Source organism: Lissotriton vulgaris, chromosome 6, assembly GCF_964263255.1.
Source record: "Lissotriton vulgaris chromosome 6, aLisVul1.2, whole genome shotgun sequence".
NCBI classification, from domain to species: Eukaryota; Metazoa; Chordata; class Amphibia; order Caudata; family Salamandridae; genus Lissotriton; species Lissotriton vulgaris.
The window spans coordinates 495,722,940-495,736,575 of record NC_141694.1 but is presented as its reverse complement, the minus strand read 5'-3'; the positions used below and the strand labels follow the sequence as shown (position 1 = coordinate 495,736,575).

The 13,636-nt window shown below is 43.6% G+C and overlaps 1 protein-coding gene across 1 annotated transcript in view; it reads right to left on the bottom strand.

Annotated features, from left to right (window-relative positions):
* The window catches only part of DDX43 (DEAD-box helicase 43), a 995,487-nt gene that overhangs the window by 422,825 nt on the left and 559,026 nt on the right, over nt 1-13,636 (bottom strand). The window contains exon 12 of the mRNA XM_086925221.1: nt 7,994-8,121. Within this exon, the coding sequence (XP_086781347.1) occupies nt 7,994-8,121 (128 nt within the window). The remainder of the gene's footprint in view (nt 1-7,993; nt 8,122-13,636) is intronic.

Here is a 13,636-nt window from a genome sequence, read left to right as displayed (position 1 = left end):
TCCTTATCCACGAAAGGGGCAAAAGGCAGACTACGCAGGACGGGTGGTGGAGAGGTACAAGGACCTGGCCGTAGCCAGAGAGTCCTTAACGTGCTCCAGCGCGTTGTCTGCCTTATCGCTGAATACCCGCGGCCATCAAAGGGCATGTCCATAAGAGTGGATTGGACATCCCCTGAAAAACCAGTCAACCTCAACCAGGTGTAGCGTCGAAGAGCTACAGACGTGGAAATCGTCCTGCCTAGTGTGTCGACGTAATCTAGCCCACAGCGGATGGTAAACTTTGCTGCGTTTCTTCCTTCGGCAACTGCATGGGAGATACGGCCCAGGCCTCCTCTGGGCACTGGGGCAGCACTTGCAATACCTTATCCCACACGGAGTGGGTGTATCGACCCAACAGACATGCAGTGTTTACAGACTGCAGTCCAAGCTGGAGTAAGAAAACCTCTACTTCCCAGGATGGTCCAGCTTTTTGGATTCCCGATTGCGCCTTTGGAGGTGGAGGCTTGGACCACCAAGCTCTCATTGGGGGGTGTTGGGAGAGGAAAGTGCAGTCACCCGGAGCCGAGCGTCGGCAAATCCTCCTATCCACAGGAGCCCCTGTGTTGGGCCATGATCAGGTTCCCAAAAGGATATCAGTGAGGGCTTCATTAACCGGTAGCAGGGTCTCTGAAGTGCTCGCTGCCAGTTGAAGCATCTCTGGTTAGTCCTGACTGCCACATGTGGTTAGCTCGAGGTTGAAAGGCTCGCCCGCCCTATGTAACACCACAGCGTAAGATGCTCGCCTCCTCAGTAGCCACGGTAGTTCCTCATTTCAGTCTGGTTCATAGCCCAACTGGTCAGTTAAAGGGTCTCCAGACCCCTCCCTGTCCTCCTCACCCTCCTCTGGCTGCCACTCTGGTCTAAAAGAGCCAGGGTAGAATAAGGGCACAAAAGTACCCGTCTGAGTCGGTTGAAGCTGGTTCGGCTCCATGTCTACATCAGGATGGAGGCCAGGGGAGACCCTGGATGGGGACACAACCGGCTCTGGATCCACGACTCTGGTGCCAGTGGATTCAGCGCCGGGGGAGGTGTAATGAGGTCGACTGGTGCTGGTCCAGATCCAGGCCTGATCCAAGGGGATCCTGCGGTGCTGGGTCTGCATTGAAGGCCCAGGGCCCCCTACAGAGTCCACGGGGCCCGAAGACACACCGGCGGATTCGGACTGCCCAAAGATGGTGTGCAAAGCTTCGTAAAATTGGCAAAGCTGGGCAGAGGTCGCTCCAGGTCCGGGGAAGGGAGGGAAACCCAGAGTCGACCCTTCGGGCTCCAGATCGAGTATCATGCATTCACGTCAATGACACACTAGGAGTGCTTTTCCCATCTCTTTGGAGGCTGGGACATCCATTGCGTAGCAGGAAAATTAAAACCAGAATACCCACTACAAGGAGGAGGACCAGCGGAAGCCCTCCAAAAACGCTTCCCAATAATGAGTGTATAAATGATGGAATAACTCAGAAGATCATCTGAAAGTTTCTTAATAGCCCAGAACCTATGGTGTTAAATAGGTGTACTATCCCACTTGTATCAGACATGTTAAAGATACGATGTATAATTTCTACAAAATGGAGCAGGAAGTTAGTCGGACTAGTGCCCGTATCTCAGCTGAAGACCTTGCAACCTGGAGATCAAAAGTCTCTCGGGCTGAGTTTAACGTCACATTCTTCTGTAAAAGTATGGCTTTCAGTCTGCTCTGAGAATCAGACAGTATAAGGGAAACTACTCAACGAAGCCCATAGCAGCGCCTCCTTGACTGTGTGGATCGGTGGAAAGGAACAAGGTACTTACCTTCGGTAACAATGTATCTGTAAGAGACATATGTCAGTTATAGATTCCTTACCTTAGAATTACCACAGGCATCAGACTGGATCCGGAAGTTTTTTCTCATAGCAGTACTCCTGCACATCAGTAGGTGGGCGTGTCCGTCGTCGGCATCGTGGTCGCTTTGATGACTTTGCAATGTCTACTTAGACACCGCCTCCGTGCACAGACGTCAGTTCCGACATGACTTTTCACGTTAAAAGCGCAGAGCAATGCAAAACACTGACTGCTGGTGCACCTAACTACGGCCCGGGAAGGGAGTTCCTATCTTTAGAAGTCAGCTCGCAGAACGGGGAGGATGGGTGGGGCATTTAGGAATCTATAACGAACATATGTCTCTTACAGATACATTGTTACCGAAGGTAAGTAACTTGTTCATCTGAAAGTGACAGTTTTATACTCCTTACCTTAGAATAGATACCCCAGCAATGCCAACCCCAGAGGTGGGTCTACGAACTAAGTTCACACCAGAAAACGCTGGAGAACAGAACAGCCAAAATAGCCATCTCTCCAGACTTGGCTGTCTAGGCAATAATATTTAGTAAACGTGTGCAGTGATGCCCAAGTGGCCACCTCATAGATGTCAATGATGGGAACTCTATGTCCCAAGACCAGAGTAGCTGCTGTAGCCCTGGTGGAGTGGGCACGCAGTGCGACTGAAGCTTCCTTTCTCGCTAGGGAATATCAGATTTAAATGCATAGAACACCCCACCGAGAGATGGTTCGTTTTTGCACAGCCCGACCTTTCTTGGCACCCATATAGCAAACGAAGAGTTGATCGTCCACCCAGAAACCCTTTGTGCGGTAGTGATAGAAAGCGCACATTTTGGGTCCAGAAGGTGGAGTCTCTCCTCCTCCTTGGAAGGGTGCAGAGGTGGGAAGAACGTGGGCCAAGTGGTGGTCCATCCTATATGGAAAGAGGTAACCACTTTGGGAATAAAAGAGGGCCTCATGCGAAGGACCACTTTGTCTGGATGAACAACCAGAAAATGAGGTTTTAAGGATAGAGCTTGAAGCTCACTCACTCCGCGACAAGGAAGGTAGTCTGATTGGGCAGTTATGGAAAGGCATGAAGGGAGCACACATGAGAAATGTAAAAACAAGATTCAAGTACCACTGGGGTATTATGAATGGAGAAGGAGGAAAGCGATAAGTAATGCCCTTTAGAAATCTATTTACAATAGGGGAGTTGAAAAGAGAAGGCTGATCAGGAAGGCGAAAAAAAGGCAGATATGGCTGAAAGGTAGCCTTTAACAGTGCCCAGAGCAGAGCCCTGCTGGGCTAAAGACAGAATGATTAGGGGACGTCCCCCTGAGCACAGCTTCAAAACCGGGAGGCGGGTATTGGATGTTTGTTAACAGATCATGCAAAGAATACTACTGATAGAACGATGAATTCATGAACATTTATTCATTGTTTGATATTAGTATATCATACCAAAGAATCATCACATGAGCTTGAATGCGACCATCACACATTCCAATAATTTTTCCAGATGCATTTCGGGCTATTACAGCCCTTCTTCAGGGAACGAAATCTACTAAAAAATGGAGCAATGGTAGAATGAGGGAACCAATCATCAAAAGTATTATCAACAACAATGGTACTATCACCTGGAACCCAGGTGAATCGTGGCGTAGCAATAACCTGGACTAAGTGAAGCGTCAAGCAATGTGAGCAAGTATACAACGGTAGGACGTGGAGAATATAACTATTATCTGATCAACTGGTGAACCAGTGTGTCATAGTGATTACGCAGTGTCTGATGGAGTTGTAAAGAATGCACGTGTGCAGACGTGAATATAACACGGGACAAGATGATTAACTGGGTGATTATGCCACCAAGAGAAAAACGACATGAGCAAATTAAAATTTTGGTTGAGATGAAAAAAAGTTTACAAATGTGCGGGCCGTTAGACAGTGACGGTGATCAACAGCCACTGTGATACAGTGAATATAGACGCTGAGTTTATAAAAACTGTGAGTGTCGAAACTAAAGCCAAAGATAAGTCGGTCAGCTCGACGGGCCATATACTAAATGAGATGAAGTCGCTAAAACACGCGATTGGTAATGAAGGTGCAGCCCTGAGCAGGAATCTCAGTGTTTAAAGGATAGGATGTAACCAGTGAAAAAGTACTAGAAGTCTGGGTGATGGCACTCTAATATGGGTGCCATCTTGGAACAAGTAAAAATGCGCTATATTAACAGTGGATATGTGTGGAAAGGCAAACATAAACCCAGGTATTACAGTGTAAGTATAAACATAAAAAATACAATTGCATGCTTTAGTAACAAAATCAATATGCAATTTCAATACTGAAATGTGACGGGACAATAAACACAATCCCATGCTGTAGTAACAAAATCGGTATGCAATTTCAAAGCTGACAATGAAAATAAAGGCAATGATGCACATAGTAGTGTAGAGTGGGAAGTTGAGGAAGCAAATGATAAAAAGAGAAGGTAGGAAAAATGTGAGAACCGTGGGGTGTGGAGTAAGGGAACAAATTATTAAAAATACCAAATAGTCAAAGGTGGTGCAAAGTTTGCAAGTTGAAAAGTACAAGAACCAGAGTCAGAGGGTGCAAGAAGAGGTTGAGTAGGGTGGCGTAGTGCCCTTGGTTTGAGAATCGTGGTCCTAAAGTGTGGGAAAAAATAACACAGTCTGGGTGCAACCACTCTATGGACGTCTGAGCATCACTGATACCATAAGTTGTGGCTGTTAAAAAAAAAATGTTAGATCAATAAACGAGAGTAACTAGAGTCCATGCAAGTGTTACAAATAAGAAGCCATAAGACTGGAAAGATACCTCTAGATACAAATCTCTTGAGGGTATCACAACTCGCTATAATGCTGAGTGTACACAAGAAAGCAAAAGGAAGAACAATGAGAAAACAAACAGAATCACCTCAGGATGGCTGGTGTCCCATCAATACACAATCACGTGCCCAGTGTCATCATCTGGGATCCCAGACAACTCTAAACTACCTCTATTGGTTATCAGAGAGAGTAGAAAAAGAGTTGTATCCTATGTGACTCTTTATAGAAGGAAAAAAGAGAATGTGTCAAAAAAGATGGGTGATTTGAGATAATCTTTAATACGCAGTGCAAATAAATTGTGAAAAAGTGTTATTTAAAACAGGATAAACCATAGAGACGGTGTATTACCGTTCTTCGCAATACCTCATATGTTTTCCTATTAAAAACCCTCCACTCCAGCTCAGCACCCAACAAGGGGGTACCAACGGACAGAGCGTATATATAGTAGAATTAGGGGGATTAAACCCTTATTGGACCTTAAACTTCCCTCAGACCCTTCCTTATGATATTTGTTAGTGTTATAAATAACACAGAAATTCCATTCTGTCGTTAAGGCCGTTCAGCTTAAGAGAGTTGAGAAATTTGATCCAATAGTTTTCTCTTTGGAGAAGATGGTTGTTATTGTCTCTTCCTTCCTGTTTCTCCACGAATTCCAAAATCAAAAACTTCAGTTGACTGATGTGGTGGTTTTCAAGAAAGTGGGCAGCAACCACTGATTTCATGTTTTTGGTCCGAATGTTGCTCTTGTGCTCGTGAATTCTGGTCTTAATTTTTCTTTCAGTCTTGCCCACATATACCAGGGCATTTTAATAGATAAATAACGTAGGTGGTATCACAATTTGCAGTCACTCTCAAATTCTCGTCCCTTTCATAGGATGAATGATCCAAGATCCTTTTATGACGTAGTTACAGTTGCTACAGTTGTAGCAGGGTGTGGACCCTTTGTAGGTAGTTTTTGTGTTGTCTTAACTGTTGTGTGAGCAATTATTTGTTTTTACCTCTGATGTATGCGAAGATTGGTTTCCCGACACAGAGCCCTTTAAAATTGGGTTCCATGGCTAGAATGGCCCAGTGTTTGTTGATTGATTTCTTGATACGATTGCTCATGATGGAAATTTAGGACACCACTACAATGCGTTTTGGTCCTCCTTCTGGGTTTTCGCATGAAGGTCAACCGAGCTTCGTAGTCTAGCTTGTTCCAACACATTGCGAGAGTAACCACGCTGTTCAAATCTTTTCAACAAGACGTTAGTTTGTTCAGTCCAAGTTTCAGTGTTTGACACTATTCGTTTGACCCTCAAAAGATGTGAATATAGTAAATAGTTTTTGATGGAAACTGTTGTAGTGCAACATGTTGTTCCTGTCAGTTATCTTTCTGAAAATGTTGGTTTCCAGTTTGTTAAGAACTCTATTGATTTGAAAATCCAAAAATACCATGGTATTTTCATGAACCTCATACGTGAATTGGATTCGATCATTGATTTCGTTCAGAGAATTGAGCACAGTGGTGAGACTGTTTTATGACCCCTTCCATAAGATGAAAATATCAACGATGTATCTCAGAAGGACTGAAGCATGTTCTTTCCAGGGGCTCCTGCCCAAGATGTTTTGCTCGAATTTGTGCATGAAAATATTGGCGTATGCTGGGGCTGCACAGTTGCCCATGGAAGTCCCAGTAGGCTGTAAAAAACATGGGTCTTCCCATTTAAAATAGCTTTGATAGACTGTGAAATGTAATAATTACATGAGGAAAAGTTGAAAGTTGAAATCCAGGTTGGATTGCAACAGGGTTGCTTCGATGACTTCAAGACCCAGGTCGTGTGGGATGGAGGTGTATAAAGTTTTGAAGTCTACTGTACAAAGCCATATTTCATCATCAGCCGCAAAAGAAATTTGATTAGGTTTGGAAATAAAATCTGTAGTGTGCCTGATACAAGTTCTCATGCTTAGAACAAAGGGTTGTAGGTATTTATCAAGGAAATTACCTACTGGTTCGTGTAGGTTCCCTCTTGTGGAGACAATGGGACTTTCTCAGCGATGACTCCATTGTTAACTGCTCTTCTCAATAGTTGACAGTGGAGTTATCACTGAGAAAGCGAGTAGATTTCTTACACAAACCAACCCGAAGGCGCCCATAATGTACATGCTACCAAAAGTACCGAAAAATGTACACCTTCCTCCATTTGGACCCATTGTCTCCCAAGAGGGAGCCTACACGAAGCTGTAGGTTTCTTGGTTTCCTACAGGGGAATACATACACCTTGGGTACCTTTAGAATCCTCAGGATGTTGAAAGAAAAAGACACAAATGTATTGTTGTTACCTTATGTGAACAAAACGTTACAGGGGCCTAAGAGTGAACTACCCCAAATAGCCAAAAAAGGCCTAGCAGAGAAGGGAACCCAGACTCATCTTTTCCCCAGTAGTTAACAGTGAAATATACCACGAATATGGGGCATAAAACACTGCTAAGCTGTAAGCAGCACTGTATGTACTCCACTCTACAGAAAACTTGAAATTTGATTTGAAACTCCATCCAAAGACTCAAAAAGCCAAATTTCTACTCCCATTCCATAATGCTGCCACAATACAGAAGTGAATATTTAATTAAATGCATTTTTACAAAAATTCACTTGTTACCACGTTTAGCTGCAGATTTACTAAAGACTGGCATTGTCCTTGCAAGACGCAAGTCGGCGAAAGGGAACTCTGAATCCTTAACTTGGATTTAGTAAAATAAGCGAGCCCGCTTTGCGTGGTTTAGCAAATACAAAGTAATGCAAGACAGAGCGTTGCAAATCTAGATTTGCGCAAACATGGTGTCCCTCCTGAACGAAGCGTAATGAGGAGAATTGTCTTTACTCCTCTTTCCATGTTGTTGCATTCTACAGGACACATAGAAAGAGGAATATGCATTCAAGGATTGTTTTTACGCAGGAAGGAGTGCCTTCTTGCACAAAACCAATTTTGCCCATAACGAACATTTTAGTGCAAGGGTGCCCGCATTGACGCTAGGAAGCACACAGTGAGCCAGTGCTGGGAGATAGCAGAAATGTGCCATATCTTTGTAAATATGGAGCATTTCTCCACCTTCCTCTTCATGCAACACAGCGCAGCAGGTTGCCTTGTTACATTGCGTTGCCTGAAAGAATGGTAAATGTACCCCTTCGTTTATGAGCACTCCCTAATATGACAGACAAAGTTAAGGCACAAAGGGGCAAAGTTCCTATTATGCAAAAACACAAAAGAATAAAAAACAGAGATATCCAGAAACACATTACATAACCCATGAGATAGGTTTGATTTCTTACATACACAAGCTTTTTTCCAACAAAAATTATGACTTTATCATCTGGTTTCAAGCTGTCGATGAAATGAAGAATGTAGGCCCTTTTTTCTTCTTCCGGGATAACTATTATATGTTGTCCAACGGTATTTACAGCCTGAAAAAAAATGTTAAATATTTACATTTGGATGCTTGTTTTTCAGTTTTTAAATACATTGTGTAGGAAAACACAAATTCAAGACTAAAACGGACTGACAAATAATCTACCCTACACTCATGGCACGATTTGATCTGCTGTGATGGATTAGTTACTTACCTGTAATCCTAGTTCTCTTCCAGGGGTATCCTCATCAAAGTCATAAGCATTAGAATATTCCCGCCTATGTGCGGGACCCCGGAAACACTATATTATATGTGCCCCACATATAAATACACATATATATATAAATAATATATATATATATAAAAAACAAGCAATAGCAGCCAAATCGCATTAGAGCTGAAATATGCTGTGAAGAATTTCCACCATACATGAATAAAAAGCATTAGAAACAGGAGAAAACACCAAAGTTTGTTTAGGAATTGTTTTAATGCTCAGAAAGCAGTGGAAATTCTCAGAACTCACTGGAAGCATAGGAAGCTCCCAGGCTGCATTGCAAACACACAGTCTAACCAGACTGAAAAGCTAACCTGTAGCTAAATAACAAAAAACTGACACTGTGCCTTTAAGGCACTCATGACCCCCTGAATCCCATCATGCCTCAGGAGTGGCAGTTAGGTCAGTTGTTCTTTTCGGACACTGAAAACCAAACCCAATAACACATAGGTCAACAATATCTCCTTATGAACAAGAATCCTTTGCCCGTGGAGGCGGGAGGGTTGCTTATGACTTTGATGAGGATACCCCTGGAAGAGAACTAGGATTACAGGTAAGTAACTAATCCTTCTCTTCCAGGGGATCCTCATCAATAGTCATAAGCATTAGAATAGAATAGCGAGCCTCTCCTCATCTCTGCGGGCAAAGGAAAGATAAGACAGAAATCTCATCAATAAGCTTGAGTAGACAAAAAACAGACTACCCAAACAGATTCCTCAAGGAGGCTTGCCCTACTTGAGTGTCAGTCCTGGAATCAGAGTCGAGGCAGTAATGCCTCGTAAAGGTATGCACTGATTTCCAGGTCGCGGCCCTGCATATTTCTGACATGGGAACGTCATGCAAGAAAGCCACTGTAGCCGCCTTCCCTCTAGTGGAATGCGCCTTTGGAGGCATCAACAAAGGTTTTCCTGCCAGTTGATAGGCCAACTTAATGCAAGAGACAATCCACCTGGAAATGGACCTCTTTGCCGCTGGAAAGCGAGTTCTCATTGCACCATAGTTCACAAACAGTTGGTCCGTTTTTCTAATCCCTTTAGTCTTTTCCAAATAAAACTTCAGCACTCTTTTAAGATCTAAGGAGTGGAGTGACCGCTCAGCCGGGGTCGTCGGATTTGGAAAAAAGGAAGGGAGGGAAATAGACTGATTTATATGAAAATCAGAGATGACCTTAGGCAAGAAAGAAGGGTGAGCCCTTAGAACTACCCTGTTATGGTGGAACACCGTATAAGGTTCCTTTGCACAGAGCGCCTGTATCTCACTGACCCTGCGTGCAGAGGTAATCGCCACCAAAAAGGCTGCCTTCCAAGAGAGATGTTGTAAGGAAGCCTTGTGGATGGGCTCGAAAGGTGGAGACATTAACCGAGACAGAACCAGGTTTAATTCCCACGGAGGAGAAGGATTGCGCACAGGGGGATACACTTTCTTCAAACCCTGAAGGAAATCCTTGACCACCGGAACTTGAAAGAAAGACACCTGGTCAGGGGACTTCCTATAGGCCACAATAGCTGATAAATGTACTCTAATGGAAGCGTACTTCAAACCAGCCGTTGCGAGGGAAAGGAGGTATGGTAAGATGACGTCCTCCTGCCCTTTAACAGGATCCAAATGATGATCCTTACACCACAAGTAAAACCTTTTCCACTTGAAGGCATAGGATGCCCTCGTGGACGGTGTAATGGCAGAGTTTTTGGCTTTATTTAGCAGTGATATAGATCATTAGTCTTGCTCGCATCTAGTATAGGTATTCTTAGCCTGTGTTGGCCCTTTTAAGCCCTTTTTCCAGACCTAGAAGAGGATAGCTGCTTAATATGCCTTTATTCTTGACTTTAACCTGTCTATTGCCTATTGGCTTTGACATATTAGACACATTGGTATGGTTTATGTAGGTATTCTGACAGAGCTAAGGAGCATTTCACCCCTTTCAGGCCTACAGGCCTAGAGCTAGAGGGAATCCATTTTGATGAAACTGGGAGGCTTTTTAGGGCAAAGGCAATGTTTTCAGTTAAGGCTGTTGTGCTAGAGGGAAAATCCAGTTAGGACTGCTTCTTATCCGAGAAATGTGTTTTTCTCTTGGGCCCAGACGTAACAAGCAGATGGCCACTGCGGTTGCGTGGAAGCCTGGGAGCTGGCACAGGAATTCGGTAGGAGACAGCCCTCCGGTGGAAATTTCCATGAGGGGAGAGGAATCCATAATAGCGAGCTACAGGAGAGGAGGAGTGGTCAGTTCAGTTTTGGAAGTCAGTGCAGCGTGGTGTGCAGTTCAGCGTGGTGCTCAGAACAGCTTGGAGCACAGGACTGCTGGGAGCCCAGAACAGCTTGGAGCTCCGAATAGCTTGCAGAGAGAGAGAGGATGTCTGCTGGGAGCTGCAGAATAGAGTGCAGTTCTTGAATGGAGAAAGAAGGCAGACGATTGCTGAAGATGAGGAGAGAGACAGCAGTGCAGAGAGCATCAAAGAAGGCTGTCAGCTGGAGCAACTGAACCAGAGGCGTGGTGATGTGGTGAAGGAGGGAGAGACAGAGAGAGCCCTAATCCCACCAGAGGCAGAGAGAGAGCCCTAATCCCACCAGAGGCAGAGAGAGAAATCTTCCTTCTAATAGGTGAGGTAGTCTGAATTAGTTACATTTACACTTTATGTCTAATCTTTTCCCTTTCAGCGGAGTGTTCCTGTTATGTTTAATCTTTTCTCTTTCAAGCGGTGTGTTCTATCTATAGTCTTTGTTAGATCTGTATAAATGTTTATATTGCTATAATAAAACAACCCCCAGTTTATAACAAACTGGTGTGTAGCCCCTATTCTTGTTCACTGAAGGTAAATATATCTCCTAGGTAGTTGCTACGTGAATGGATGAGTAATCCCAATCAGGTAAGTGGTGATCACATAAATAGGGAGTGAGTGGACCTTTGATGCCAAGAGCAGGGAGTACACTATAATCTGGAACTATATTCAAAGTTATTATTGTAGTTTCATCCCGAGTAGACAGCTGAGATAATATCCCAATATATATATATATATATGTATAGGTGTTCATAGGAATGTGGTCGTCGTTGATATGCGGCGTTAATGAGAACACTGGGTGGGAGACCAGTGCCGATACCCACAGGATTGTGGCTTGAGTAAATGAGAGCACTAGGTAGTTGAACTAGTGTGTAGTTTCGCAGGATCGCGAACACTTTGGAAAAGGGAGCATTGGGTTCTGCAGGCCCATGTGTAGTCGCACCGGATTGTGCGCAATATCTGCCCTAGGGTAGAACGGTCTGGGTCTGAGTGGCCGCGAGACCAACTGATGTAAATAAGTGTGGTGTAGGGTATGGATATCCCTAGTAATCAGTGAGTATTCTTAGTATCCCTATAGATTTAGTGGTGTTTTTAATAATATGAGCTTGTATATTGCGAGTTCCCCATCCTCAGGTAGGTACCAGGTGCCTGGATATAGAGGAGTCCTGAGGAGGGAAGGTGAGTACGTTCTGGCTGGGTTGGAGGGGCCCCTGGGGGCTGATCCCACCTACTCAGAAAATCCAGCCATTACATCTGGCGTAGTCGTCATCTTACGAAGCCTGTGTGCCTGGCCATGTGCTTAGATTATTTCCCATGTGTTGTGTGGGAGTGCCCTGAGCGCCAGACATTACATCTGGCGTAGTCGTCATCTTACGAAACCTGTGTGCCTGGCCATGTGGTTAGAGAGTTTCCCATGTGTTCTGAGGGAGTGCCCTGAACGCTGGTTCCATCTGGCGTAATGTTGCAGTTTATGTAGCCTGTTAGACCTATTGGCTTGAACAGTTGCAGCGTGAGGAGATTGCATTACATCATGGCATTTGGTTTATTCAGGGTGGAAGGAATGGTTTTCATCTTGGTGTTTAAACTGTCAGAGTTGAAGGATGACATTACATGAGGAAGCCAGTTACATCTATGTGATGGTCCAATTGTATAAATGTGTGTAAAAAATGCTTTTAAATTGCCCATTCAATTGCTTGCTGCATCTGCTTATGCTGTGCAATGTGAAATGTGTTCATTGTATTATGATCTGTGGAGTTCTTTGAATATAGCTCCTTGTAAATATGGCTTGTGAATAGCGACATGTAGTCATGGCTTGGACAGGGCATGTTATCATTACGTTTGGCAGGAGGGAGCTGGATCTCTCTCGGGTGCTTGGGGATAACGTTTTTGAAAATATGTGTACGTGTCATCTGTAAACGTGAAGAAATGTGCTAATGATTTTCCCATGTATCCATGGACGTTGGGAAATGATTCTGCTTGAGCTGCCAGAGGGTTAATATCTTGAGTTGAGATGGCAGTCTATTTTTTACATGCTGTTAACATGCATGGTTATCTGACCTGACTATAAAAGTCAGTGGATTATTTGATGGTTTGATTTTGACTTTTTTGATTTCTTGGTCTGCCCATGTGCTTTGTCAGTTTCTTGACTGGAAGGTAACATCTTGTGTTTTGAGAAGGGTTCTGTTCATTTCACATTCCTTTTGAAATGCGTCTACGTATTTGTGTGGGTTCACCTTGGAACTGATGTGGTTATAAATCAACCTTACGGAGAAAGCTGTGTTCTTTTAAAATGAGTGAAATGTTAAAAAAAAAAATAGCCCGTTAGAATGCATGCTACGAGCTGTTTTCATTAATTATTTCTGTGAGGGGTTTCCATCTAGACGGGAATGTGCTGGTTTGAAAATAATAAATCTTGCCCGACGGTGCATGGTAACATGTGCTTTTAATTAGTGGAATGCAACCATGTGCCTTTGAAAGACAAAAGAAAATGTTAAAATGTGACATTATTATTTTCCCAAATGCAAATTAAAATGTATGCTTTTATAAATGTGTGTTGAAATGTATCTGCATTTTATGTTGTTTTACAAATTATTTCTCTTTGACAAATGGACCATGTTATTTCGTTTTATTTTCTCAAATGCAGAATTTATAATGTTGTGTGCCAAAGGTAGTTGCCCCTTTCTAAATAAGTGCCCATATTTTAAATGTCTTGCCTTTGGACAAACGTCTTGTTAAACACTGGAGCCTTTTTAATTGGCAGTACACTGTAACAGAATTGTTTTTTGTTAAATTCTAGCTTCCGTTAGTTGGAAAATAAGGCATGAGAAAGTTGTTTTTCGACCTTGGCAGACCAGCTGGTTTGTGCCTTCATTCTGCAAGTTTCGATCATGTCCCAGTTTGTTATGATTGGCTACAATTCAATTTTCTTCCGCGAACGGCTTGTTTATTTAAGGGCGGGGTGACCTGGCTCTTCCCTTGGAGTTAGTTACTCGTGACGGGCCTGGGCGGGCTTCTCTGAC